The sequence below is a fragment of the Apiospora kogelbergensis genome (genome assembly GCF_038363985.1).
Source record: "Apiospora kogelbergensis strain CBS 113332 chromosome Unknown utg000001l_segment0_segment0, whole genome shotgun sequence".
Taxonomy (NCBI): Eukaryota; Fungi; Ascomycota; class Sordariomycetes; order Amphisphaeriales; family Apiosporaceae; genus Apiospora; species Apiospora kogelbergensis.
In genome coordinates, this window is record NW_027117418.1 from 5,992,186 (window position 1) to 6,015,250 (window position 23,065).

The 23,065-nt window shown below is 55.8% G+C and overlaps 9 protein-coding genes across 9 annotated transcripts; 5 read left to right on the top strand and 4 right to left on the bottom strand.

The window, feature by feature from the left end:
• Nucleotides 1-874: 874 nt before the first annotated feature.
• PG998_001926 (uncharacterized protein) lies at nt 875-2,991 on the top strand (the record flags this gene model as incomplete). Its single annotated transcript, XM_066868744.1, has 3 exons — nt 875-1,672; nt 1,768-2,062; nt 2,132-2,991. The coding sequence occupies 3 exons, from the start codon at nt 875-877 to the stop codon at nt 2,989-2,991; spliced, it is 1,953 nt and encodes a 650-aa protein (XP_066737159.1).
• Nucleotides 2,992-4,125: 1,134 nt separating this feature from the next.
• On the bottom strand, nt 4,126-5,531 carry PG998_001927 (RNP domain-containing protein; the record flags this gene model as incomplete). The annotated part of the gene is made up of 2 exons (XM_066868745.1): nt 4,126-4,324; nt 4,507-5,531. The coding sequence occupies 2 exons, from the start codon at nt 5,529-5,531 to the stop codon at nt 4,126-4,128; spliced, it is 1,224 nt and encodes a 407-aa protein (XP_066737160.1).
• A 2,413-nt stretch (nt 5,532-7,944) lies between these two features.
• On the top strand, nt 7,945-10,228 carry PG998_001928 (6-phosphogluconate dehydrogenase). Its single transcript, XM_066868746.1, has 5 exons — nt 7,945-8,066; nt 8,479-8,511; nt 8,573-9,131; nt 9,199-9,633; nt 9,712-10,228. Exons 1-5 carry the CDS (start codon nt 8,053-8,055, stop codon nt 10,150-10,152), a joined length of 1,482 nt encoding a protein of 493 aa, XP_066737161.1. The 5' UTR covers nt 7,945-8,052; the 3' UTR covers nt 10,153-10,228.
• Nucleotides 10,229-10,883: 655 nt separating this feature from the next.
• PG998_001929 (uncharacterized protein) lies at nt 10,884-13,234 on the bottom strand (the record flags this gene model as incomplete). The annotated part of the gene is made up of 3 exons (XM_066868747.1): nt 10,884-12,410; nt 12,530-13,117; nt 13,187-13,234. The coding sequence occupies 3 exons, from the start codon at nt 13,232-13,234 to the stop codon at nt 10,884-10,886; spliced, it is 2,163 nt and encodes a 720-aa protein (XP_066737162.1).
• A 2,638-nt stretch (nt 13,235-15,872) lies between these two features.
• On the bottom strand, nt 15,873-17,477 carry PG998_001930 (uncharacterized protein; the record flags this gene model as incomplete). Its single annotated transcript, XM_066868748.1, has 3 exons — nt 15,873-16,486; nt 16,789-17,275; nt 17,454-17,477. 3 exons carry the CDS (start codon nt 17,475-17,477, stop codon nt 15,873-15,875), a joined length of 1,125 nt encoding a protein of 374 aa, XP_066737163.1.
• Nucleotides 17,478-17,836: 359 nt separating this feature from the next.
• PG998_001931 (copper metallochaperone cox17) lies at nt 17,837-18,205 on the top strand (the record flags this gene model as incomplete). Its single annotated transcript, XM_066868749.1, has 3 exons — nt 17,837-17,861; nt 17,920-17,975; nt 18,065-18,205. The coding sequence occupies 3 exons, from the start codon at nt 17,837-17,839 to the stop codon at nt 18,203-18,205; spliced, it is 222 nt and encodes a 73-aa protein (XP_066737164.1).
• A 555-nt stretch (nt 18,206-18,760) lies between these two features.
• On the top strand, nt 18,761-19,735 carry PG998_001932 (acetoin reductase; the record flags this gene model as incomplete). The annotated part of the gene is made up of 2 exons (XM_066868750.1): nt 18,761-19,038; nt 19,165-19,735. 2 exons carry the CDS (start codon nt 18,761-18,763, stop codon nt 19,733-19,735), a joined length of 849 nt encoding a protein of 282 aa, XP_066737165.1.
• A 1,275-nt stretch (nt 19,736-21,010) lies between these two features.
• PG998_001933 (uncharacterized protein) lies at nt 21,011-21,574 on the top strand (the record flags this gene model as incomplete). Its single annotated transcript, XM_066868751.1, has 1 exon — nt 21,011-21,574. One exon carries the CDS (start codon nt 21,011-21,013, stop codon nt 21,572-21,574), a length of 564 nt encoding a protein of 187 aa, XP_066737166.1.
• A 328-nt stretch (nt 21,575-21,902) lies between these two features.
• PG998_001934 (uncharacterized protein) lies at nt 21,903-23,063 on the bottom strand (the record flags this gene model as incomplete). The annotated part of the gene is made up of 2 exons (XM_066868752.1): nt 21,903-22,997; nt 23,061-23,063. The coding sequence occupies 2 exons, from the start codon at nt 23,061-23,063 to the stop codon at nt 21,903-21,905; spliced, it is 1,098 nt and encodes a 365-aa protein (XP_066737167.1).
• Between the last annotated feature and the right edge of the window lie 2 nt (nt 23,064-23,065).

Here is a 23,065-nt window from a genome sequence, read left to right on the forward strand (position 1 = left end):
AGTGCCTTGACTGCCGCCAAGGAACCCCTGAAGCTGAAGGGGAAGGGGAAAAACCCGATGGGACTAGATTGTTCCCACTCCCCATGCACCATGCACCATGTTTCGCAAAAGACGGCAATGTGACTCGAATTGCCGGCGAGCGCACGACGACTTGGCTTTGGCTTATTCACAATGACAACAATCTCCTCTCCTTATGCAAAAGTCGGTCTGCACAAATGAGTAGGCGGTAGGCGGTAGGCGGTAGGTGGGACGGGAGTGAGGCAAGTGGTAGGCTGCAAGCTGGCCGGACAAGAAGCAAGGCAAAAGCTGATGGATTTGGCCAGACCGATCATCAACCCATTTCTTATGCAAATCCCTTAACCCTTCTCTGGGCCCAAAACCGGGTACAGACCCGCCTTCTCCAACTTGGCCCATCTGCTTGTCCTTACTTACAATTAGACATACTTACAACAGCAACCTGCAACCTGCAACCTGAATCTAGCACACAGGCACACGAGCAGTACGCGAGCACACTACCAGAACACCACCTGCCACCCCCTCCCCTTTCAGCTTCTCCTGTTCTGATCTCAGAGGCGCTGCTAGCTCGACCTTACCGCTGGGGAATTGGTCATCGGAACCCAGGATCCAGACCCCATTCGAGCGACCCTTCCTGCTTCTTGCTTAGGCAGTGCTTAGGGGCCTAGGGGCTTGCTTTAGGTGCACCGCACACCCACACTACCGCACTAGACAGCACATGGCCCATGGATCACAGGGGGTTCGAGCATTCATTCAGGTCAACATCATGCGCCGCCCTTGTTCCGTCCTGATTTGATTTGATGATGAGATGTACCATCACTTTTGCCATGACTCCATAGAACAATAACACCACCATACTATGCCTTCCCCTTTGTCCAAACAATTCCCACAATCTCAATCTCCTACTGCCACCACCTCTCTGCCACCACACTCATTGTCGCAACCGCCATCGTCCCTGTCCCAGTCACACAGTCTCACGCCCCCACCGCCTCCCTCCATACCACCCGTCCCCAAGACCCAGGGCCTCAACAGCATCCTCGTGCCCGCCCCCCGACTACTCGAATCCCTCCTCGGCCTCGTCGACCAGCTTCCAGCACGAGTGGCCGCCTGCCGATGGTGGAGCACCCTTCCCGAAGACAGGAGGTGGGAATCTGCGCTCCGAAGACATAGAAATGGGCTCCCTATCGCCCGCGGGCCACCGCCGCCGCCGCAGCACACTGACGGCCGGCAACATGAACGCGTCCACCATGCCGCCCGCCGCCATCGCTTCCAGGCCGCGCTCGCAAAGCATCAAAAATACCGCCGTTTCCCCGAGTCGGTTTCGCTGCTAGAATCGAAGCTCGCCGAGGGGGACGGTCGACCATCGCTGGACGCCTCCTCGAAGAACAAGAACGGGAAGCGGACAGAGTCCTACGATGACGACTCCGACTTCACGGACGAAGATCTCCACGATGACGAAGAGACGGGGTTGACCCGCAAAGACAAGCGGAGGAAGCGGGAGAAGCGCCGCCGCAATACCAGACTCGACAACAGGATAGCGAGAGAGAATCTCACAGAACAGGAGCGCAAAGAAGCCAACCAAAACGTCGTGAGGAAGATAGTTATCAATGGCGTGTTGATAGGACTGTGGTACTTCTTCTCGCTGTCCATCTCCTTGGTAAGTCGCACCTGCGCGACCTCGCGTTACATCGACGGCTCTTGTGGTCGGTTTGCCCCGGGTTGTGGCAGTATACTGACTGCCTCGTGCCATAGTACAATAAGTGGATGTTCGACTCGGACAGACTAAACTTTGCATTCCCTCTATTCACAACTTCATTCCACATGCTGGTGCAATTTTCCCTTGCCAGTCTAGTATTATTCTTCGTGCCTTCGCTACGGCCTGGCAATAGATCCCATAACCCAGACTTGGGCCGCCAGCCGAGCGAGTCCGAGCCCCTTATGACCAAACTCTTCTATCTCACAAGAATAGGTCCTTGTGGCGCTGCAACGGGACTGGATATTGGACTGGGTAACACGTCACTGAAATTTATTACTCTGACGTTCTATAGTACGTGATGCCCTACTTTGTTTACCCCAGATCACACTCGAGGCGTACATGCTAACATGATCCACACAGCTATGTGCAAATCGTCATCTCTTGCATTTGTGCTCATATTCGCCTTCTTTTTCAAGCTGGAAACTCCTACCTGGAGATTAGTGGCCATTATCGCCACAATGACCTTCGGTGTAGTCATGATGGTGGCCGGCGAGGTCGAATTTAACCTCGGCGGTTTCGTTCTCGTCATCTCAGCCGCTTTCTTCTCTGGATTCCGCTGGGGCTTAACCCAGATCCTCCTTCTACGCAACCCCGCCACATCCAACCCCTTTTCTAGCATCTTTTTTCTCGCGCCTGTCATGTTTGTGACATTGATGGCCATAGCTATCCCCGTGGAAGGGTTTGGGCCTCTCTTCGAAGGATTTAAACAACTCAGCACTGAATGGGGCGCTGTCCGCGCACCTTTGATCCTGTTATTCCCCGGAACCATCGCGTTCCTGATGACGGCATCCGAGTTTGCCCTGCTTCAGCGCAGCTCCGTCGTCACTCTGTCGATCGCCGGTATCTTCAAGGAAGTCGTCACGATCAGTGCGGCGGCCCTGGTGTTCGACGATCGCCTCACGCCCATTAACATCTCGGGCCTGGTCATCACAATCCTGGCCATCGCCTTCTACAACTACATCAAGCTGACCAAGATGCGGGACGAGGCCCGGCTGGACGCGCATGCTAAGAGCAGTGCGGCGTACACGGCGGCGGCGACCGGCTCCTCGGACGAGGAGGAGGACAGCGACGATGAGGAAACGGGCTTTGTCTCGGAAAGAGAAGGGGATAGGTCCGAGGGCGGCTCGAGCGAGGCCAACTTTGTCACAGTGGACGGCGACATCATACCCACTCATGGGGCCGATGAGTCCAAACCTCTGCGCAGCGAGCACAATGACTGAGCCCAGCTTACTCGAATTCAGAGTAGCTTCTAGGATAAATTATCCCAACCCCTTTCAACCGCCACGAAGGACGTGGGACTTGGCCAAACAGGTTCGAAGGCCAATTGGCCAGATAAAACATTTCCATAACAGTATCAAAACAAAACATGCCACCATCTCTTGGTAGCACTGTTGAATACAATAAAAAGCTCAACGTACTCGCATCTCAACCGTCTGAAGATGACGTGAATTCAAGCACAGCAGATCAATTTTGGCGTTCGCTGTCAGCCGATGTCTAGAAACAAGCCAGGTAAACCGTGACCAGAGTGGGATGCCAATGGGGTGAGGTCATCAAGCGCGCGGCCATGCATTGTGCTGGGAGACAATGCGACAATGACAACATCAACTATTACTACTTCATTGATTGGGCGGAGTTGGCATATAAGAAGGTAGACATAGCATGAAGAACAAACCATAATACTAATTTGGCATAACGCGAGGAACACGAGGAGAGTGTGCTGACGAATCATGTAATAGAGAAGCGGTATATATCATGAATACGACTATGCCAATACCAAGTCCGATTTGAGTATGCATGCCGAGTGATGGTGTCTATACGCTTGCGTAAACCATAACAAAGATCGAATCTAGATAATCGTGCCGAGGCTGTAGATTCTCACATGCCAAGTCGCTCTCAGGTTTGCAGGCCGCAGTCCGCATATCTTGATTCGTTTCGGTTAACGATAGGCATCCACCGACCCCTAGAAGGGCACTCGACGACGTCTGACGCTGACAGAGGCTCGCGCATGTGTCTAATCGTCATTAAGTCTTTAGAGTCGATTCTTCCACTGCATGTAGTAGCCACTACTTACTGATCACCATTGACAGAAGCCACCGTATAAGGGGTGGAACATATATACAACACTTCCTAGACCACATCTCTACGTGTGGCCATAGTACTTATATCATAAGTCTCTCTGGAGACTGCACGGAATCTCAAAAAAAAGCCCCAAATCGCTAATGATGTTGCTCCTCTAAGCCTAGTCGTGCCTCTTCCGCATCAGCATGGCACATCAACGATGCTTGCACGCTCTGATTAAAACCGACACCCTGTTATATTCGTCCACCATTCATCACCCTTTAACCCGATTTCGTTTAGCCAAGCAGCTTGAGTCCGCCCTTGGTCTTCTGTCCAGGTTTTGTGACGCCACTCGGGTTCGGACCCAGACTCGGCTCAAAGCTATTCTCGCGTCCTCCCGCTCCGCCGCCGTTGCCGCCGCGGTTCTGGTTCCTGTTGTTCCTGTTCTTGTTCTTATTCCATTTACCACCGTGCTTCTCTTTGACCGTTTGAGGCCTAGATTGATACCATTGGTTAGTGCTGACCATTTCAAGCACGTCTATGATGCGTGGCAGATGTAGTGCTTCGCGAGCTCCTCTATTCAGACAACATGGCTGTTGCCATTGCCAGAGGGAGGCTCTTCCTGCAAGCATTTGCCATGCTAGAGAGGAAATTGGACGCCAGGGGTGAGGACTTACTTGATCTCAGTTGTGCTCTTCCGGATGACGACAGGGTGACTCTGGATGTACTTTCCGTTCATCTCCTTGGCAGCGGCGAAGAACTCATCCGGGTCGCTGAAGCTGACGAAGCCGAACCCCTTGCTCTTGCTCGTGACCTTGTCGCGGATCACGCGGGCCTTCTGCAGGGACTTCCAGCGGGAGAACGCCTTGAACAGCGACTCGTCCGTCGTTTCACCGGCCAGGTTGCCGACGAACAACCGCAGATGCGAGGGGTCCCATTCGAGCAGTGAGTCGTCAGTCCATTTCTGGCCACCTCCCGCGCGGACGACCGTTTTCTTCTTGTCTCCCGCCTGTGCTGCTGCCGTGGCTGCTGCTGTGGCAGGGTCTACCGCCGGTCTGGTAGGTTCGGCTGCGTACGTCGCAGCTGCGCTGACGGCGCCAGAGCGTCCCATGCCGCTGCCACCAGCACCGGGGGTTCCGGCAGGATCTTTGGCCTCTGGGACATACGCGCTTTGCCACTGTGCGATTTGCGCCGCCATGTCGGGATCGTAGTCGTCGGCTCCGCCAGCTGCGGCGGCGGCGCCTCCTGCGGCAGCAGCCGGCTGCGCTTGGGGTACCGGGAAGGGGTTTCGGATCTGTGGTGCCGCACCATACGAGCCGGTGGAATCTGCCGCGGCGCCGTAGTAGGTCGGTTGGGCGCCGTAGCCTCCCATTTGGGGATAACTTTGGTACGAGCTTGTCTGTGGTGGTGCTCCGTAGCCGCCAGCGCCGCGACCGCTCATGGCGCCCGGTGGCGGTTGGGAATACGACGGATACGAGGGAGAGGCGCCATAGTGAGGGGCGGAGGCGCCGGGGTAGCTGGGGGCGCTCGAGTAGGCGGTAGGCGGCGGCGCGTAAGGACCGGCTTTGGCGCCAGGGCTCGGCGTGTGTGTTGGTGGGGTGCCTGACGAGAAGGCGGGCTTGAAGCCCGATAGCTTGGAGGGGGGCGGACGGGGAGGGAGCGACGAAGAGCTCGAGGCACCTGGAGGCGGAGGGTACGACATGATGAATTTTGCTGTGCCAACAACCAAAGACGTGCGACGGATCGATTTTTTGGGTTGCTGGGAAAAGATAACACGTACCTATGAGCCCAGTCCCCACGCGTGATGGAAATGCGAGGCTTATGCTCGTGACTGCACCTGTGCTTGTATTGATTCCGGGTGTGCTGTAAGTGTGCGCGCGACTAGAACTACGATGAGAAAGGATCCAGAATGGGTTGAAGATGATGTCGTCGCTTTACTTTCTTTTCGGCTCCCAGCCTTGGTGGAGAGAAAGGATAGCCTGGTTAGACAAGTGGGACCAGCATTTGGGAGCTGTGGCGCTTGAGTGTGGCTTGACTCTGCGGACAGCTTGATTCACCTGCTGTTCTTTCTTGATCCTGTCTAAAGCGATTCCCATCACGTCGAAACGGGTTTGATCCTCCCTCGTATCGGCAAACGACATCGTGTCCTGACCCGATTCTGCTTCACAGCGGCAAAATGGCCAACTACCCAAATGCATCTCTCAATCCCATCAGAGGGGATTGCAAAGTGATATACCAAAAGCATGTGCTCCCTTTATAATTTCGACAGCGGCCTTTCGGACGTCACGAAGGATGGAATCTTGCTCCATCTCTCGGCTTGGGGTCACAGGAAAATCCCATTAATTGCCCACTCAAGCCACCGTCGTTACTTGCGACAAGAAGCCGGCATTGGGACAGTCCGGGCTGCTTCATAAACCCATGGGAACTCTGCTCTAACCCATGTCGCCAACGTTGGCCGAAACTTCCTCCATGATCTCCGGACAGTATTGAGTTTCTGTCCAAGGGTCAGCCAGCTGATGATATTCACCCCCCGTTGCTTCCGGGCAGGTTGGAGGCGGTCGGCCAGAATTCCGTATGCCAAGCTTTGGCCATATCCACCCTCCACGATGCAACAAGGCTTGCCAGCAGACAAAGCTGGATCCAGGACCGTAACTCCGCTCAAGGACCGAATAGAGAAGACTATGACGACCATGCCCGCCCTGGACGGCCGAACCAGATGCAAATTGGCTTTTTCGAGACCGCCAATCAACAGGGTCTATTCTCCCAACGTTCTCGAACACGAGTCAACAATGTAGTCGCTGGTAGCCTTGCGGCTGTGTGTTTGTTGCGTCATTATCCCTTCATTCGTGTATTTCTTTCGAGAGCTTGGGTTGACTTTCGGTTCTTGTCGCACGCAGGAACCACGGCGGGGCAGATGCTAATGATGCGACATTTTTTGGTGCACCAGCAGTATCGAGGCGCCCTCCAGCTGTTCTTCATCGACACCGGGGCAACCGACGTGTGCGGATACGCCGGCTCGTGCCAATTGGAACCTAGGAACCTGCTTACCTTAGTCCAAGGACAACTGGTATTCATCTAGCTACTCTTGAAGACGTAGACGAGCTGGTGTCCACTTGGACGCCCAGCCGTGCATCGGCGATAACCACAGCAATTTGTCTCTCCAGTCTAACGAGGAATTCTGGATCTCAGTAATACATTGAAAAGCAGGGTTGTTCGGTCCAGTAGTTGAAAGCTACAGGCCAGGGGTTGCTGACTTGGCCGGCTTGGCTGTCTTGTAGCTTGGCCCCGGAGCTGGGAGCTTGCATGGCTCTGTTTGCGTTTCGGAGCTCCCCTGTGTGCGCAACGGGATAGCAACTCGGAGAAGCAGCATTGCCATATACACATTTGACGGCTGTCGGGACCATTCATGCCATCAGGTCGTCGCGGCAGTTTAGGCTGAACGAGAGCGTCCCTCTGCCGGACGAGGCCTCTGATGATGTTCAAGTGGCAGTGCCGACGAGTCAAGAAATATAGAAAGCGATGACCGGCATCTCGTCCCACGGGCCCGAGCAACACCACCAGCTCACCGTGCCCAGTGCCGGACATAAAAGAGGCCGCATCGGGGATAGGCAAACAGCCCAATGACTTGTACGCTCGGACGAGCAGGTTCGATGGCAAACCTTAGCTCGGATGAGTGTCGATATTGGACTCGAGTATCCAACATGAGTAAGCCGCTGGAGGCAGAGAGAGCCCCAGACAGTAAGTGCCTGGTGCCCAGACACCCTATAGCCTAGACACCCTAGACACGAAACGCCGCTGCACAATCTGACAATGCACGATGGACCAAAGCCAGCCAGCAACCAGCAGAGACGGACGCCTGTGTGCCGGGCTGGATCCATCCTCCCATCCTCCCAAATCCCAGAGGGGCAGAGGGGTACAAGCTACAAGCTACAAGCTACAAGCGCTACCTAATACAAGGACTGCACAGGAAGACAGGCAAGTGTTTTACCCCTCCAGCCCACTTTGGTCCGTCACCCAAGGCCACTACTAATAGAAAAACTACGACAGTCCCGCCATCGTTCAGACCTGCCGACTCTACTCCCTCCCAGTCTTCCTTCTAACCCCAACCCCCAAACCAACTCTCTCTTTGATAGAGACTACTTTGTGAATCTTTGACAGATTATCCGTCATCCCTCCTCAACCGACACCGCCTCGATTGAGCTTCACACAAACAATCCGCAATCATGTCTGGAGCCGTGTAAGTCACTGCACCAACCTTCCTGTCTACCCCTCCTCCCCTCTCTCCCTCTCGCTGCCTCTCTGTGCCGCCAGAGAGGCTGCCTGCCCCACCACCCCGCGGCCGTCGCTGGAATTGATATTTGCCTTGTTCGCAATGCCTCTCTGTCTTGCCACCGTCCATGGCGTGTTTCCTGTTTTCTTCTGTCGTCGTCCCGACCCCTTTCGCGGCTTCTGTGACTAAAGGAAGCTCGTCGGGGACCCAGGGCACGTCTGAGCAACATCACCGGCCACTATGGAGCAGGCGTGTGAGCTCACCTAGTCCTGCACCATCATACCGTGCCTTCTCTACCTCTCACCATGGGATAGCTTGCAGAACAACAACGACAACAACGAGAAGAAGAAGAAGAAGAAGATGCTAACTGGTTCCAAAGTGCTGATCTCGGCCTCATCGGTCTGGCCGTCATGTACGTTGCCCCCTTCCCCTGCGTGTGCGCTTTGGCGTCCGCATACTGATAAATACCGCAGGGGTCAGAACCTGATCATGAACATGGCCGACCACGGTTTCACCGTCTGCGCCTACAACCGTACCGTCTCCAAGGTCGACAAATTCCTCGAGAACGAGGCCAAGGGCAAGTCCATTGTCGGTGCCCACTCCAACGAGGAGTTCATCTCCAAGCTCAAGAAGCCCCGCCGCGTCATGCTCCTCGTCCAGGCCGGCAAGGCCGTCGATGACTGGATCGAGACCCTCCTGCCCCTCCTGGAGAAGGGCGATATCATCATCGATGGTGGTAACTCTCACTTCCCCGACTCCAACCGCCGCACACAATACCTGACCACCAAGGGCATCCGATTCGTTGGCTCTGGTGTCTCTGGTGGTGAGGAGGGTGCCCGCTACGGCCCTTCCATGATGCCCGGTGGTGATGAGGCTGCCTGGCCCTACATCAAGGATATCTTCCAGGGCATCGCCGCCAAGAGCGACGACAACGAGCCCTGCTGCGAGTGGGTTGGTGACGAGGGTGCTGGTCACTACGTCAAGATGGTCCACAACGGTATTGAGTACGGTGACATGCAGCTCATTTGCGAGGTAAGCAATGCCTAATTACTCGGCATATTTCCAAGCTCGGCGCTCACCAGAAGAACCCTCGTTATAGGCCTACGATATCATGAAGCGCGGCCTTGGCATGACCAACAAGGAGATGGGTGACACCTTCGCCAAGTGGAACAAGGGTGTTCTGGACTCTTTCCTGATTGAGATTACCCGTGACATCATGTACTTCAACGACGACGATGGCACTCCTCTGGTCGAGAAGATCCTTGACCAGGCTGGCCAGAAGGGTACCGGCAAGTGGACCGCCATCAACGCCCTGGATCTTGGCATGCCCGTCACTCTGATTGCCGAGTCCGTTTTGGCCCGCTGCCTGTCTTCCGTCAAGGCCGAGCGCACCAAGGCCTCTGGTCTGCTCGAGTATGTCGGTCGCACCACCAAGTTCGAGGGCAACAAGGAGCAGTTCCTCGAGGATCTCGAGCAGGCTCTGTACGCCTCTAAGATCATCTCGTACGCCCAGGGTTTCATGCTGATGCAGGAGGTACGTGATCAAAAGAAGAAGAAAAACCACATCTTCGCCGTGTGTCATCTGTTACTAACACAAAGTGATTGTATGTAGGCTGCCCGCGAGTACAAGTGGAAGCTGAACAAGCCCTCCATCGCTCTGATGTGGCGTGGTGGATGCATCATCCGATCCGTCTTCCTGAAGGACATCACTGCTGCTTACCGCAAGAACCCCGAGCTCGAGAACTTGTTGTTCGATGACTTCTTCAACAAGGCCATTCACAAGGCCCAGCCCGGCTGGAGAGACGTCATCTCCAAGGCCGCTCTGCTCGGAATCCCGACCCCGGCTTTCTCCACTGCCCTGTCCTGGTTCGACGGCTACCGCACCAAGGATCTCCCTGCCAACCTTCTGCAGGCCCAGCGTGATTACTTCGGTGCCCACACCTTCCAGGTCAAGCCCGAGGCTGCCAACGAGAAGTACCCCCAGGGCCAGTACATTCACGTGAACTGGACCGGCCGTGGTGGTAACGTCTCCGCCTCTACCTACCAGGCATAAGATGCTTCATTTAGTTTCATTTAGAGATATCATGGCAAGAAACGAGGCCTTGCCCGGTAAATAGTAGGCGAGCCAATTTCGGTAATGGGTTAGGGTGGTTAAATAACAACAACTGTTAATGCCATGTTGGTATAGGTATAACCACAGGAAAGATAAAGGAATGAATGACCATATAAACTTCTCTTGTCACAAAGTGGCTGATATTGTGATAACACCTGGTTAGTCATCACCGGCTATTCGGGGGACTGGTTGGCACCAGTAATACTACAGATTCCTGTCACGGACTGTGACAATGTTAGTGTAGCGTCGTCTGCCTTCTATACCCACCAAGGCTTGTGGTAAATCAACTACTATCTATGTCAATACCATGTTATTAATAGCAACATTCGGCTCATAAACTAGCAAACGGACATTGAAGTTGTTTTACTACAGTGTTCAAGTAGAGAAGTATCTATAGCAAAAGCCCAAACTCCCCCTCCTTTACCATTATTCAACGCTCCCCCTCTCTTCATCTTACACACCTTTAATAGAGAGGGAATCCGTCCGTCTCGCGGATGATCTTACCATAATCCTGGGACAAGGAAATGTTTTTATGCTCTGCCAAAGCCTTTCTCGACTTTCAATTTCGCGCCTCCGCGGTTCTCATGGAAAATAGTACAGGCAGACCTAGTAGAATGTAGATATGCACTACCTGTCTCTGCCTACCTCATATGCATAAGGTGCCCGGGTTTTTACATGCCCGAATCCGCGACAGGGGTACCGCTATCGCCATCGTCTCCGCCCAGAGATCCGCCGGCCGACTCGACGCCGTGAAAGGCTTCGCCAAAGGCAGAATCCTCCATAAAGTCGCCACCGAGATCGCCGGGGGTATCGGTGTTGAAGGTGGCGAGGGCATCCCCAGCCGTGTCCAGATCGCCGAGGGAACCAAAGTCGTTATCCGCGTCGAAGCCCATGCTCGCCGTACTGACGGCGGCGGGGGTGCCACTACCAGACTTATTAGTAGCGGGAGTCGCCGCGGCGCCGGCGGCTGCCGCAAGCGGCTGTTGTTGTGGTTGTGGTTGCTGCGGCGTCGACGACTCAGGGGTGGCTTTAGCAGCAGCGGGAGGAGCAGCTGTGGTGGCTCCAGCCGGGTCCCCGGCTGGCGCCGCGGCTGTTGGGTCAGGGCTCACCCCACCTTTAGGGACGACGACCCAGTCGCCACTGCCGGTACCTTGGTCAGGCGCCATCGCGGCCGATGAGGGGTGCTCATCCGTACCCGACATCGAGACGTCGCCAGTTGGCTCCTCCTGCTTGGGGGCCTCTGGCACCGTAGGCATGGGAGAATGGATATTCGCATTGGCCGGGGTTGCGGCGTTGGACGGCATAGCCGACAGCTGGCCCTGAGGAGTCGAGAAATTGTTTGCCGGAGTCGAGGTGGAGGACATGCCCGTATGCATTTGGTCAAGCATGCTGGCAGCAGTGCCACCCATGTCTACGTCCGAGTCGCCACCCAGCATCATGTTACTTTGCTGAGAGCCTTGTCGGGACATGGCGTTGCTGCCCGTCGCACCAGCTGTCGGGGCAGGTTGCGGGACAGGCGAAGGCTCAGCGGGCTCGGGAGCAGGCTCTTGGTAACCACCGTCTTGGATTCGTCGCAGGTCGTAGATGACTTCGGCATGACGGCCCAGCTGCACCTCAACTTGTGATACAATTTCATCGACGCTCGTAGTCTGCTTCGATGTCCATCGTCCGGACCCCTCCTCCGTCTCCTCCGGTCGGCTTTCCAGGGTTATCGCGCCGGGACCAGCATCATCCACAGCGAACCTTAGGTCCCTTTCAGCTGTGGTCAAGACCGAGTTTTTCTTGAACTTGGCCATCTTCTTCTCGTGTTCGGCTTTGAGCTTGGCGATCTCATCGTTGGTCGAAGCAATACGCTCGTCAACCCGTTTGCGGAACTCTTCAGCCAATTTCGGATCCAGATGACCTGCAGTCTTGGCGGAGTGGTTTTCCGCAGCATCAACGCCTTGAGCCTCGAAGATGCCGTCGGTCAAGCTTGACAGTTCACCTTTCATGCCAAGCCCGAGGCTAGTGAACCCGATTTGCCCCATTCGATATGGCGAAGAAAGTATCTCTTCCATCCATTCGTGGTTCTGACGGTACCGTACGAGACTGATCTCACGCGGTGTCAAGTGGTCAAACATATCGCCTCGCGAAGTGTCCTCGTCATCATCATAGCCCTCGGTTGGAGGCATGACTCCCATAGCGGCCGCTGGCTGGTTCTGAGGTGGATGTATCCGAGCCCGCTTTGAGGAGGGCGCGCCGCCAGCCGGGGGTGAGTAGGATAGGCCACAACCGCAGGCACACCTCCCCTGTTGCCAGCATAGACCGGCTGCCTGACTGGCTCTCTGGGCCACGCGATTTGCGGCCAGTTCACGCGGTCTCCCAGTATGAATTCCTTACGCTGGATCTGTCCACATCGCTGCAAGTAGGCGCGGGTTTGGAGCGTGCTGTCAGTGCGAGGATCGCGCGGCAGCATCTGCACGGGGATGCGCTCGTTGTTGTCGATGGGCCCGTAGTGGACTATCCATAGGCTCGGGTCGACCTGGGGCGCATTGGGGTTGTGGACATTGGGCGGGCAGAGGCGGAAGCGCCTGCGCGAGTGAGTGGCGATAGGCTCTCCCAGTGCATAGCCGGCGCGGTGGTAGTACATCTCCAGGATGACGCCGTTGCCGACTTCCTGGGTGAAATACTGCTCCTGGGGCGGCCAGACATAGCCGTCGCTGGAGAAGTTGGTGCTCATGAGCTGAAGAGGCTGCCATGTGAGGGCGATGTAGCCATTTTCGGGGCGGTCGAGGTAGGTCCAGAAGAAGGGCGCCTTGTCGCGAGCGATCTGAGGCGCATTCATCAACCAGTTCGTAACTTCGGGGATTTCAACGCGCGCTTTCTGCGTGTACCGGAACGTCGAGAGGAGGTGCACGTGGGGAAGCTATAAAACGGTGATTAGAATCGATGGCCATAGTGATTGTCGTGCAATGTTAGTGGCTCTGGCGCATACCAGTTCGGAGTGCAACCCGTGAGACGGGTCCGCGTTTGAATTAACCATGCTGGCTTCGGGCTTTTCTTCTCTTGCTCTGGAGATTTGTTGCGTCGGAGGGGGTTAGGAGGACACTGAAGGCGATGGCCTCAGATCAACATTGAATTGGTATGGATGAAGGGTGCAATGTAGATGTAGATGGGGTTGCGCCCGAATGCGACCGACAGCAAGGCTGATGATAGCAACTCAAGTTACGAATCTCGATTCTTGATGGTTCAACAATTCCAGTCAGAGCTTCGGTCGCGACTGGACTCTTGCGGACGAGGCTGGCAACCGTGGTTGATTGGCTGTTTGGCCCAAAGTCTTGTCGCGTTCAAAAGCCTGTGGGTCCGGATTACCACAAGCCACCCACCACCCGCCACAGATACATGTAAGCCACAGCTAGTATTATGTATGTTCTGACCACACTCCCGACTCGCTTAAACAGATCCCCTCAACGTTGTTTCACCCCATGTCCATTACGAAGTTCTCGTGTCAGAGCCTCAACAGGGGCTTCTCCCAACGCCCAAGCTCAGCTGCACACACGTGGGTCGTCTCCGTTCGGCATCCTTGCCAGTGTTGCTTGTCGTTTCGGTCCTGTCGGTCTTGTCGGTCCTCTTGCTGGCTGCATCGTCCGAGTGACGGCTCTTTGTGTGGAAACCGCTCTCAAGTGGCAGCGGGTCTCGCATCTCAACCTTAAATTTCAGTTCCGATCATCCAGATCTGGTGTTCACGAGACGGGGTAGGTAGGTATGTACATACGTAGAACGAAGATCAGTTCAAGGGGAACTCGCGGAGCTGAAATGCATAGGGCCTCCCTATAGGTTGCCGTCATCCGTAGTGCATCGCAACGGTTCTGTCAACTAACGCCAAGCAGTAGACTTCTGTCAATGCCGCAAGCTCGAGCTACTTTGCACAGCCGCCTGTCAAACAATGGCAGCGCCACGTAGTCCTGGTCACCTCGAGCCGACTCCGAGGGAAACGGCCAGCACGAATATCACCCTCGCTCTCTTGCTATGCACTTACGCTGCTGCGAGCCAGTGTTTTCGAAAGCTTCTACATTGTACCTGGCAGCCAACCAATTTTTGCCATTTCAACAGGTCCCTAGTCAGAAAACAACCCAGGGGATGTCTTGAGCTTGTGAGGTGAAGAGCCGCGTTCCGGTTCCTAACACGGGGTTGCTTGGTTCACAGGGGTCACCTAGTCTCGTTTCTATACCCTTCGGCAGACATATCCATCCCGGTGTGAACTCCGTCCCCCCATCCCCACCTAGACTCCTTGAAAGCCCAACAAGTCGAGATCTAATACAACTCTACAGCAAACGGCCCCTCCGGCGCCATGGTATGGGACGATATTCCTGCCTTGTGTGCTGCTGCCGCAGATCATTAAGGCGCCTGGGTGACCGGGGTATGTCTTCATACAAGAGCAACGGGGAACTCGTTCTCGGCCATGCTGCCTATCTTCACTTTCCGCTTCTGTCACTTCCCGTTCGATTCTTGTGTGTATTCACTCCCTCGTTCGCTTCCGTTGAAGCATTATTGTCTTCTTTTTATTAACTATTATTCTTGTCACTCCTTACACGTTATCTGCAGGTCAGCTACTTCAAGCAGGCTCTCATATTCTCGGGGTTTTTTTTTTGGTTTTAGATTTCTCTGCATATCCTCTTGACAACCAATTCGCAGTCCCGTGGGCTCTCGTTTCTTTTATTTCGTGACTGGTTCATCGTCTATTATATTCCACTCAAAATGAAGCAAACATACTTTGCCGCTGCCCTTGTTGTGTTGGGTGCCGCATTCGGGCAGGCACAAGACTTGAGCAAAACACAAAAAACAGCTGAGTTGACCACTGCTAAGACTCAGGCCCCTACTACCGCAAAGGCGTCCCTCGAGACTGCGCTCCCTGGAAACCAAAGGGGAAACGGGCAAGCCCAGCAAGATTCTTCTGACGGACAGAAGAAAACGCCGCAGGGTCAGAACCAAGGCCAGAGCGGTAGCCAGAAGGGGTCTTCTGACGAACAGAAGAAAACGCCGCAGGGTCAAACTGGCGGTCAGCAGGACTCGTCCGACGACCAGAAGAAAAAGACACCTCAGGGCCAGGACCAGGGCCAGAACGATGGCCAGAAGGGCTCTTCTGACGAAAAGAAGAAGACGCCGCAGAACCAAACCGGTGGACAGAACAGTGGACAAAAAGACAACACTCGACAGGGGAATGGTGGCCAGAAGGAAGGGACGCAGACTTCAACCAAGGGCCAGGAGGGAGCGGCCAAGACGGCAACATCTGTTCAGCAATCCCCAGAGACCAAGTCCGCCAAATCAACCCAAGAGTCTGCCAAAACCACTGAGACTGCGAAAACTACAGCATCTGTCAAGAGCACAGCATCTGTCAAGAGCACAGCATCTGTCAAGAGCACAGCATCTGTCAAGAGCACAGCATCTGTCAAGAGCACAGCATCTGTCAAGAACACAGCGCCTGCCAAAACCTCAACATCTGCCAGAACCACCGAGTCCGCCAAAGCCACAGCATCTCTTAAGCAATCACCGGAATCCAAAGCATCATCTAAGGCAGCCACCGAGCCTACCAAGCCTACTACCAGCGCCCAAAAAGCTCTTCCGAAGATTGAGACAACGTCTTCGTCGGAGAAGGCTCGCCCTACCACGGCCGCGCCCCTTCAGTCCACACCTGGGTCTGCCGCTGTAGTCTCATCTTCCAAGCCCCTTCTTCCGGTCCCTGCCGCTAGCTCGCAGTCTTCTTTGGCACGTTCCGCATCCGCAACCACTGCGGCAGCCGTACGTGGTTCTTCAACCTCCGCCGCGGTCGCCAGTACTGTCACCCAAAGCTCTTCGAAAGCAACCGCGGTGGTTGCTTCCAGCTCTTCAAAGGCGGCGGTGGCATCTAGCTCTGCCACACGAAGCTCTTCTAAACCTGCTGCAATCGCCAGCCTTGTATCTCGAAGCTCCTCTAGGGTCGCCGTGGCTGCTAGTTCCGTTTCACGGAGCTCGTCTAGAGCCGCCGTGGTCGCTACTCGAAGCTCTTCGAAAGACGCCGTAGCCTCTGCTTCTGTCACACGGAGCTCTTCTGGAGCCGCTGTTGCTGCTACTCGAAGCTCCTCGAGAGCCGCCGTGGCCGCTTCTTCTGTTTCACGGAGCTCGTCTAGAGCCGCTGTGGCCGCTACTCGAAGCTCTTCGAAAGCCGCCGTGGCTGCTACTTCCGTCACACGCAGCTCTTCTGGAGCCGCTGTTGCTGCTACTCGAAGCTTCTCGAGAATCGCCGTGGTCTCTAGCTCTCTTAGCAGGAGTTCGGTTAGTTATTTTTCTTATCTTAAATGCACAATTATCTAGACAGGTTTGCTAACTAATACATGGATAGGTGTCCCGATCCCTGTCGCAGTCGCAGTCCCGGCCCCAATCTGTCGCTTCTTCCTCCACCGGAGCTTTGCCGACACTTGACGCCAACCCAGTGCTTGCTCCTGCTCTCAGTGCTACGAGCGTCCTGCAAACTACCGGCAGTGCTTCCCTACCTTTGCCTAGCACGAAAGCGTCTGCCGCAAGCCCTACGTCTCTCCAGCCCCTTCCTGGTTCAGGCACTGCTCGAGGCCCTCAAGCGACTGGAGGAGCCGGTGGCGTAAACAATGGCAAGCCAGACGGCACACGAAACGGTGGCAACAATCCTGGCAATGCCAATGAGGGCGGTAGCGCAAAGGGCCCCCAACCCCCCGGCCGGTGACAAGCAACCAGGCAGCGCCGAGGACAACAAGCCAGGCTCTCCCCAGCCCCCAGCTGGCGATGATAACCCTAGCAGTGCCGAGAGGGGTGGAAGCTCGTCAGCTCCTACCCAGCCCTCAACCTCAGCCAGCAGCCTGGCCGCGACTTCAACCAGCGTGCAGCGTCCTCTGACCTTCGCAACCAGTGTATCTGGTGCCCCGACTAAAACGGCCCTCCAGGCCGTGGCTGCAAGCGATACTGCCGGAAATGGAGCAGCGATCACAACTGAAGAACGGAAGGATGCCGCCGGCTTGGTCACTCTGCCTGCTACATTGATGGCAGGATTCTCTGGATGTGCTATGTTACTGCTCTGGATTTAAAGTAGCTCTATAGATGCACGCGCGAAGGTTGTAATGTATAAAAATGGGACAGTCAAGTCTGTATACAACCTTCGTTATCAAGCAACTGCGAAGACGCGCAGACTAGCCAATGAAGAGTCCAAATTATTAATGATTTTAAATATATACTGTATATGGTGCTTGACAGACTAGGATCCCTTGGGCCCAGGGCATGTTCGTCCCAAGCTAGCTGTCAGCCAAGACATGTCTGAAAGGGAACATGTTGCATGGCATACTGTCGTCTGAACAGGCCGGCGCAGCAGTTGCAGATGTTGGAGCTAGATTCTTCTCGAAGGCTGCCTGAAACGAATGCCTGCATTAAATTCCGGGAGAAAAGAATTTATGCATGTATGGGGTATTATGCAGGCTTGCCTATGACATAATTCAATTCCGGGTCCAAGGATTAATAATTGAACCAATTCTAGCCGGAAAAAAAGGTACGGGATTGGAAAAGCATCACGCCATTCAATCCCTCGACAACTCGCTCAACACCAAGTGGATTTTCTTCATTCCCTTCTAGAATCTCTTTCGCCATGGCTTCTCAAAGCGTTACCATGCGTACGTCTGTCCATTGGGGCCCTGGACCTGCAAGTGTATGTGAACTAACAATCGCTAGCTTCCCTGGCGACGAAGCCAGACGCCAAACCCGTCGACGCAGAGTCCAAGCCCAAGGTATGCGCCAACTCCCTTTCCAGTCCGTAGGAGGGACAAGACGTCTTGAATTCCCGCGCGCCTTGCTGACCTGACAACTCGCTACTCAGCCCTGCTGCGTCTGCAAGGACGAGAAGTCGAGGCGCGACGAGTGCATGCTCTTCTCCAAGTCGGCGGACCCCCAGGCCGACTGCCAACCCACTATCCAGCAATACCGGAGCTGCATGGCCGGCTTCGGTTTCAAGGTCTAGCCCGGCGCGAAGAAGACATAGAAAGACGGGCTCGCAAGAGGTGAAGGAGACTAGCTTGTGTACATTACGATTGGCATATTTCCTTAATGGCAATGCATTGGGCGGCGTTCTACGGCCTTGGGAAAACACGGACGAATTCAACTCTACACGTCTTGCGCCACCTTTTCCCACTTAAGATGTCTCGCGGTTTTCGCGTGTGAACATACGACTTGCTACTAGTCCAGAGCGATTGCGGCTCGTCGTCCGCGCTGCGGTTCCTCATCCGCGCCGCGCAACTTTCGGCACTATTCATGCCGAGATCATGGGCTCGTCAACAACAGTGGACGAATTCGGGGCAGCATCCACATTTTATCCTTCATGTCGTACGCCCTGGGCTGGGAGCTCCGAGGAGCCGTGGAGGGAAGGAGGGGGTGTGCATGCGGGGAATGGCATATCAGCTGCATTCCGCGTAGGCTATATAAACGTGCCGACAATCTGTTGAAGAGACCAGGTTCCATTCTGCACCACCGTTTTCTACATAGTTAGCTCTGTCTCTCAACACGAAAAGCAGCAACTATGAACCCAGCTTCATCAACAGCCACGCGCGGGAGCGCCATCGTGACTGGCTCCGGCCAGGGAATAGGCAAGGCGATCGCCTTGCGCCTGGCCGCCGACGGCTACGACGTATGCATCAATGACATCGCCGCCAATCAGCAGGATTGTGAGGAGGTGGCCAAGGAGATTCGAGATATGGGGAGGCGATCGTGCGTCGCCACCGCCGACGTCTCGAGACGAGAAGAAGTGGTTCAGCTCGTCCAGACGAGTGTCAAGGAGTTGGGCCCTCTGAAGACCATGTAAGTCAACTCCGCCGGTGCAGACTATCTTATGTTTGCCCTCTCTCCCCCACACACGAATTCAACAACGACAACTTTGTCAATCCACCATCGTTACTCACACGAGTTGCCTCCCCGCCGGAACAGGGTCGCCAATGCCGGCATCACGCTGGTCAAGCCGGTCCTTTCGGTGACCCCGGCCGACTTCGAGCGCCTGTTCGCCGTCAACGTGGCCGGGGTGGACAACTGCTTCGCCGAGGCGGCGCGGCAGATGATCGCCCAGGGCCTCTGCACGGCCGACGACCCGGGCAAGCTGGTGGCGGCGGCCTCGATAGCGGGGTTTCGGCCCATGGCCCTCCTGGGCCACTATTCGGCGACCAAATGGGCTGTACGGGGTATCACGCACGCCTACGCCGTCGAGCTCGCCCGCCACCATATCACGGCCAACGCGTACGCCCCCGGCATCGTGGGGACGGGCATGTGGGACCTGATCGACGCCGGCATGGCGGCGGAGGAGAAGAAGGAGAGCGGCGATGGCGAGAAAGAGAAGCTGGAGAAGGGCGACGTGATGCGCCGGTACGCGAGGGAGGGCAGCGTGCTGGAGCGTGTGAGCGTGCCCAAGGACGTGGCCCAGCTCGTGAGTTTCCTGGCGAGTCCCGACAGCAATTACGTTACGGGACAGACGCAGATTGTGGATGGCGGGATGGTGTTTACGTAGTTCTTCTTACTTTCTCTCGGTTTAACCGGACCCCTTACTGCGTTCCTGCCTTGATATCGTCTGGGGGAGAAATGAACGACAAAGGCCGCCTCCCGTTCTGCAGGCTCGGAAACTGTCTGGTCCAATAGTGCGCATTTTGTTGTCGGCCGGGTTGCCCTGGTTCAGGCCAATCGGGAGAAAGAACGAGGTGACAGAGTGCCAAGCCCACAGCGTAGCGAGCTGGCAGTCGAGTTGTCCTTGTCCTGCCTGCAGTGCAATGTCGCATTCACCAATGTCACCATACATGCCATACGATAGAGCCGGCCTTGAAGAATGTGTACCCAAAGGTCCGAGCGTGCTTTTCGATAGTCTCGCTGCTGTGCCGCCCGACACGACAGGGTCCTTTTCTTTTTATGCCGTCTTATCGTGTTCGCAACCATGTGTGTTTCGGATATATCGCTGGGATTCGATCTCACACACACACACACACACACACATTCTCTCTCTCTCTCTCTCTCTCTCTCTCTCTCTCTCTCGTGGGCACACTGCATTCGACTTTGCCTCCCAGATTCGGTCCTGGGTCCGGAGTTGGAGACTCTCGCATTCCATTTTGGCTCTACTGGTTTCCGGAACAGGCAGGAGAGAAGCGAGCAAGAGTAGGACAGGCCGGGCTCGACGGGTAAATGCAACGGGACCAGGAGGCGAGCCCGGCCTGCCTTTGGCGCACCATGGAATCCTAAAAATAAACCACCGGGAAGGGATAGGCTTTCTTTTGCCAAAATTTTCACGATACCACCATCCATCGTACGTGAGGTGAGGTGAGGTTAGCTGGCGAGGACGTGGTGAGCCAAGCATTTTAGTCCATCTAGCAACCGGGGACAATCACCCCTGCCTGCGATGCAATCTTATGCAACCACGTGCGAATGAATAGCGCATACAAAAGTCGTGTCGGCGTACGGCGGCGACATCTCCATTGGTGCTCCGTGGTTGCCAGTCTGCAATCTCTTTATATCATGCGAATAGTCCCCCCCCTGGGCCTTTTTTCTTTCGTTTACGGCACGATAGCCTCCCCTCATCAAGAGACAACAGCAATGGTCTGAGACAATAGGAAAGCACCACCACCGCCGCCGCCTACAAGCCTCGTGGTTCAGCCACTGTTACTCCTGTCTCATTAGCCCGCCCCATTCTAGAAGTTCTATTTTTACATATTATAATATATAATACAAAGGGGCGCTTGACTCCAAAGATTCGCAACCTAGTCATATACCCAAGTCTGCCAGGCCAGCCCACCTCACGATGGTATCCTCCAGGACAGTAAGAGGAGCCGCCACTTTGGCCCTTCTCTCCATCGCCAGCGCCGCCGCGGTGCCAACGCGGGGCTTGGAAGTCCTGCGAGAAGAACCCTACACCAACAACTCCACCATAGTCTGGTACGCTCCTTCTGGCGACACATCCACACAGCAACAGCAACAGCAACAACACTCACGATCAAGGCGAGTCCAAACCGCCGGCGCTGCCTGCGGCGACAACCTCGTAACCTGCACATCGAGAGCCCTGGCGCGTGCCGATACGTGCTCGGGGCTCTTCGAGTACCTGTCGGCCAAGCAGACGACGACGCCACCGCGCGATTCCGTCGCCGTCTGCTGGGTCAACCCCGACTCCCCGGACAACAACCAGTGCTGCACGGCGTGGCGCGAGTACAACAGTGGGATCCGCCTGGGCTATCTGCTGGGGGCCGCGACCAAGACTTGGGGTCAGTGCAAGACGGGCAATGGGCTCGTGGGTGGTGTGACCAACGAGGTTAACTTGAATGGGATCTGTCAGTCGCAATGTCTAGGCAATTCGCGCGAATGTTTCTAGCGATCGAGTTGGCTTGTTCAACATGGGCACGACCGGTGGTTTCCTGGCTTGTTACGTCTCCTATACAATGTAATGCTGTCTCAAGACACACGTGGTTGGCGAGCGAGCGGCGTTTCGCAAAATGGTATATTTTCCGTCTGTCCCATTACACGTGAGAGTCTTCGTGAGCATCATGATGATATCTATGTAAAACCAATCACAAAGTACCCCTTCCGAACGAATAATGCCTGGACCGAAGAGATATGTGCAGGCGTTGCCGTCTTTTCTAATGCAACATACGCTAGCACGTGAAGCGCAACACTTGTTCCGTTTCTAGCAGTGTCGCCACTTAGCTCGAAGGGGGAGGGCTGCCAGGCCCTCGTCCTCCGGCACCACCAGGAGCACCGCCGGCACCACCCATGAAGTTCTTGGCCATGTCGGCGATATTAGGGTCGTTCATCAGGGCGCCAATATCCGGCATGCCACCTCCTGATCCGAACTGGTTGGCCATCTCACGAAGGCGCGGGTTGCTCATCAGGTTACTCATCATGTCGGGGTTCGACATCATGTTCTGCGCCATCTGCGCGAACATGGGGTTGCTCATGATGCTGGAAAGGTCGGGCATACCGCCGCCGCCGCCGCCGCCGGCACCACCTCCGAGCATGCTGGCGAGGCTGGAGAAATCAGGGGCACCACCAGCTCCGCCACGGGCGGTGGGGGCGCTGGCATCCGGGTCCTCGTTCTCGAGCTCCTCGACACGCTTCTTGGCCGTCTCGAAGCCCTTCTTCATGGCGTCGGAGCCGCCATTGCCCTCGTGCTCGATGCCCTGCTGGTAGGCCTCCATGCTGCCCTTGGCGTCACCCAGGGCGAACCGCGCCAGACCCAGGCGGGACCAAGCTTTGGTGTACTTGGGGTCGACCTCGACGGCGGCCTCGGCGTCGGCGCGCGCCGACTCGTGGTCCCGGGCGGCCGAGTAGGCGGCCGCGCGGTTGGAGAGGAAGATGGCGTTGCCTGGGTGCAGGGCCAGAGCCTTGGTGTAGAAGTCGATGGCGGTCGGGTAGTCCTTGGATGCCATGGCGCGGTTGCCCTGGCCCTTGAGCTCTTCGGCCTTCTTCTTGTCATCTTCGGAGACAGTCTTGTTGGCACTGGCAGACGCCGCCGAGGCACCAGCCGATGCGGCAGCCGGGGCGGCACCAGCAGCAGGCTTGGTGGCGCTTTGCAGCTTCTCGTAGACGCTGTAGATCTTGAGCAGGTTCTGGGTGCCGACGGCCTCCTTCACGGCCTCCTGGGAGGTGGGGTCGACCTTGAAGGACTCGGCGATACAGTTGACGGCGACATCAATGGAGTCTTTGTCATCGGCGCCCAGGGTGCCGTCCTCTGTGGAAGCGGAAAGGAAGTCGCAGATTGCGAGAGCAAGGCGCTGCTTGGAAGTCAAAGTGGACGCCTGGGATGGCACAGGTCAGAAGGGAAGGAGGGGCAGACGTCGTGACAGCGCTCTCTCACTCACCATGT

What these genes read in the sequence shown, in the direction of transcription:
- PG998_001928 (XM_066868746.1), top strand. An exon ending in CTCATCGGTCTGGCCGTCAT is followed by an intron (nt 8,512 to 8,572) that starts GTACGTTGCCCC and finishes TAAATACCGCAG; the next exon opens with GGGTCAGAACCTGATCATGA. An exon ending in ACATGCAGCTCATTTGCGAG is followed by an intron (nt 9,132 to 9,198) that starts GTAAGCAATGCC and finishes CCCTCGTTATAG; the next exon opens with GCCTACGATATCATGAAGCG.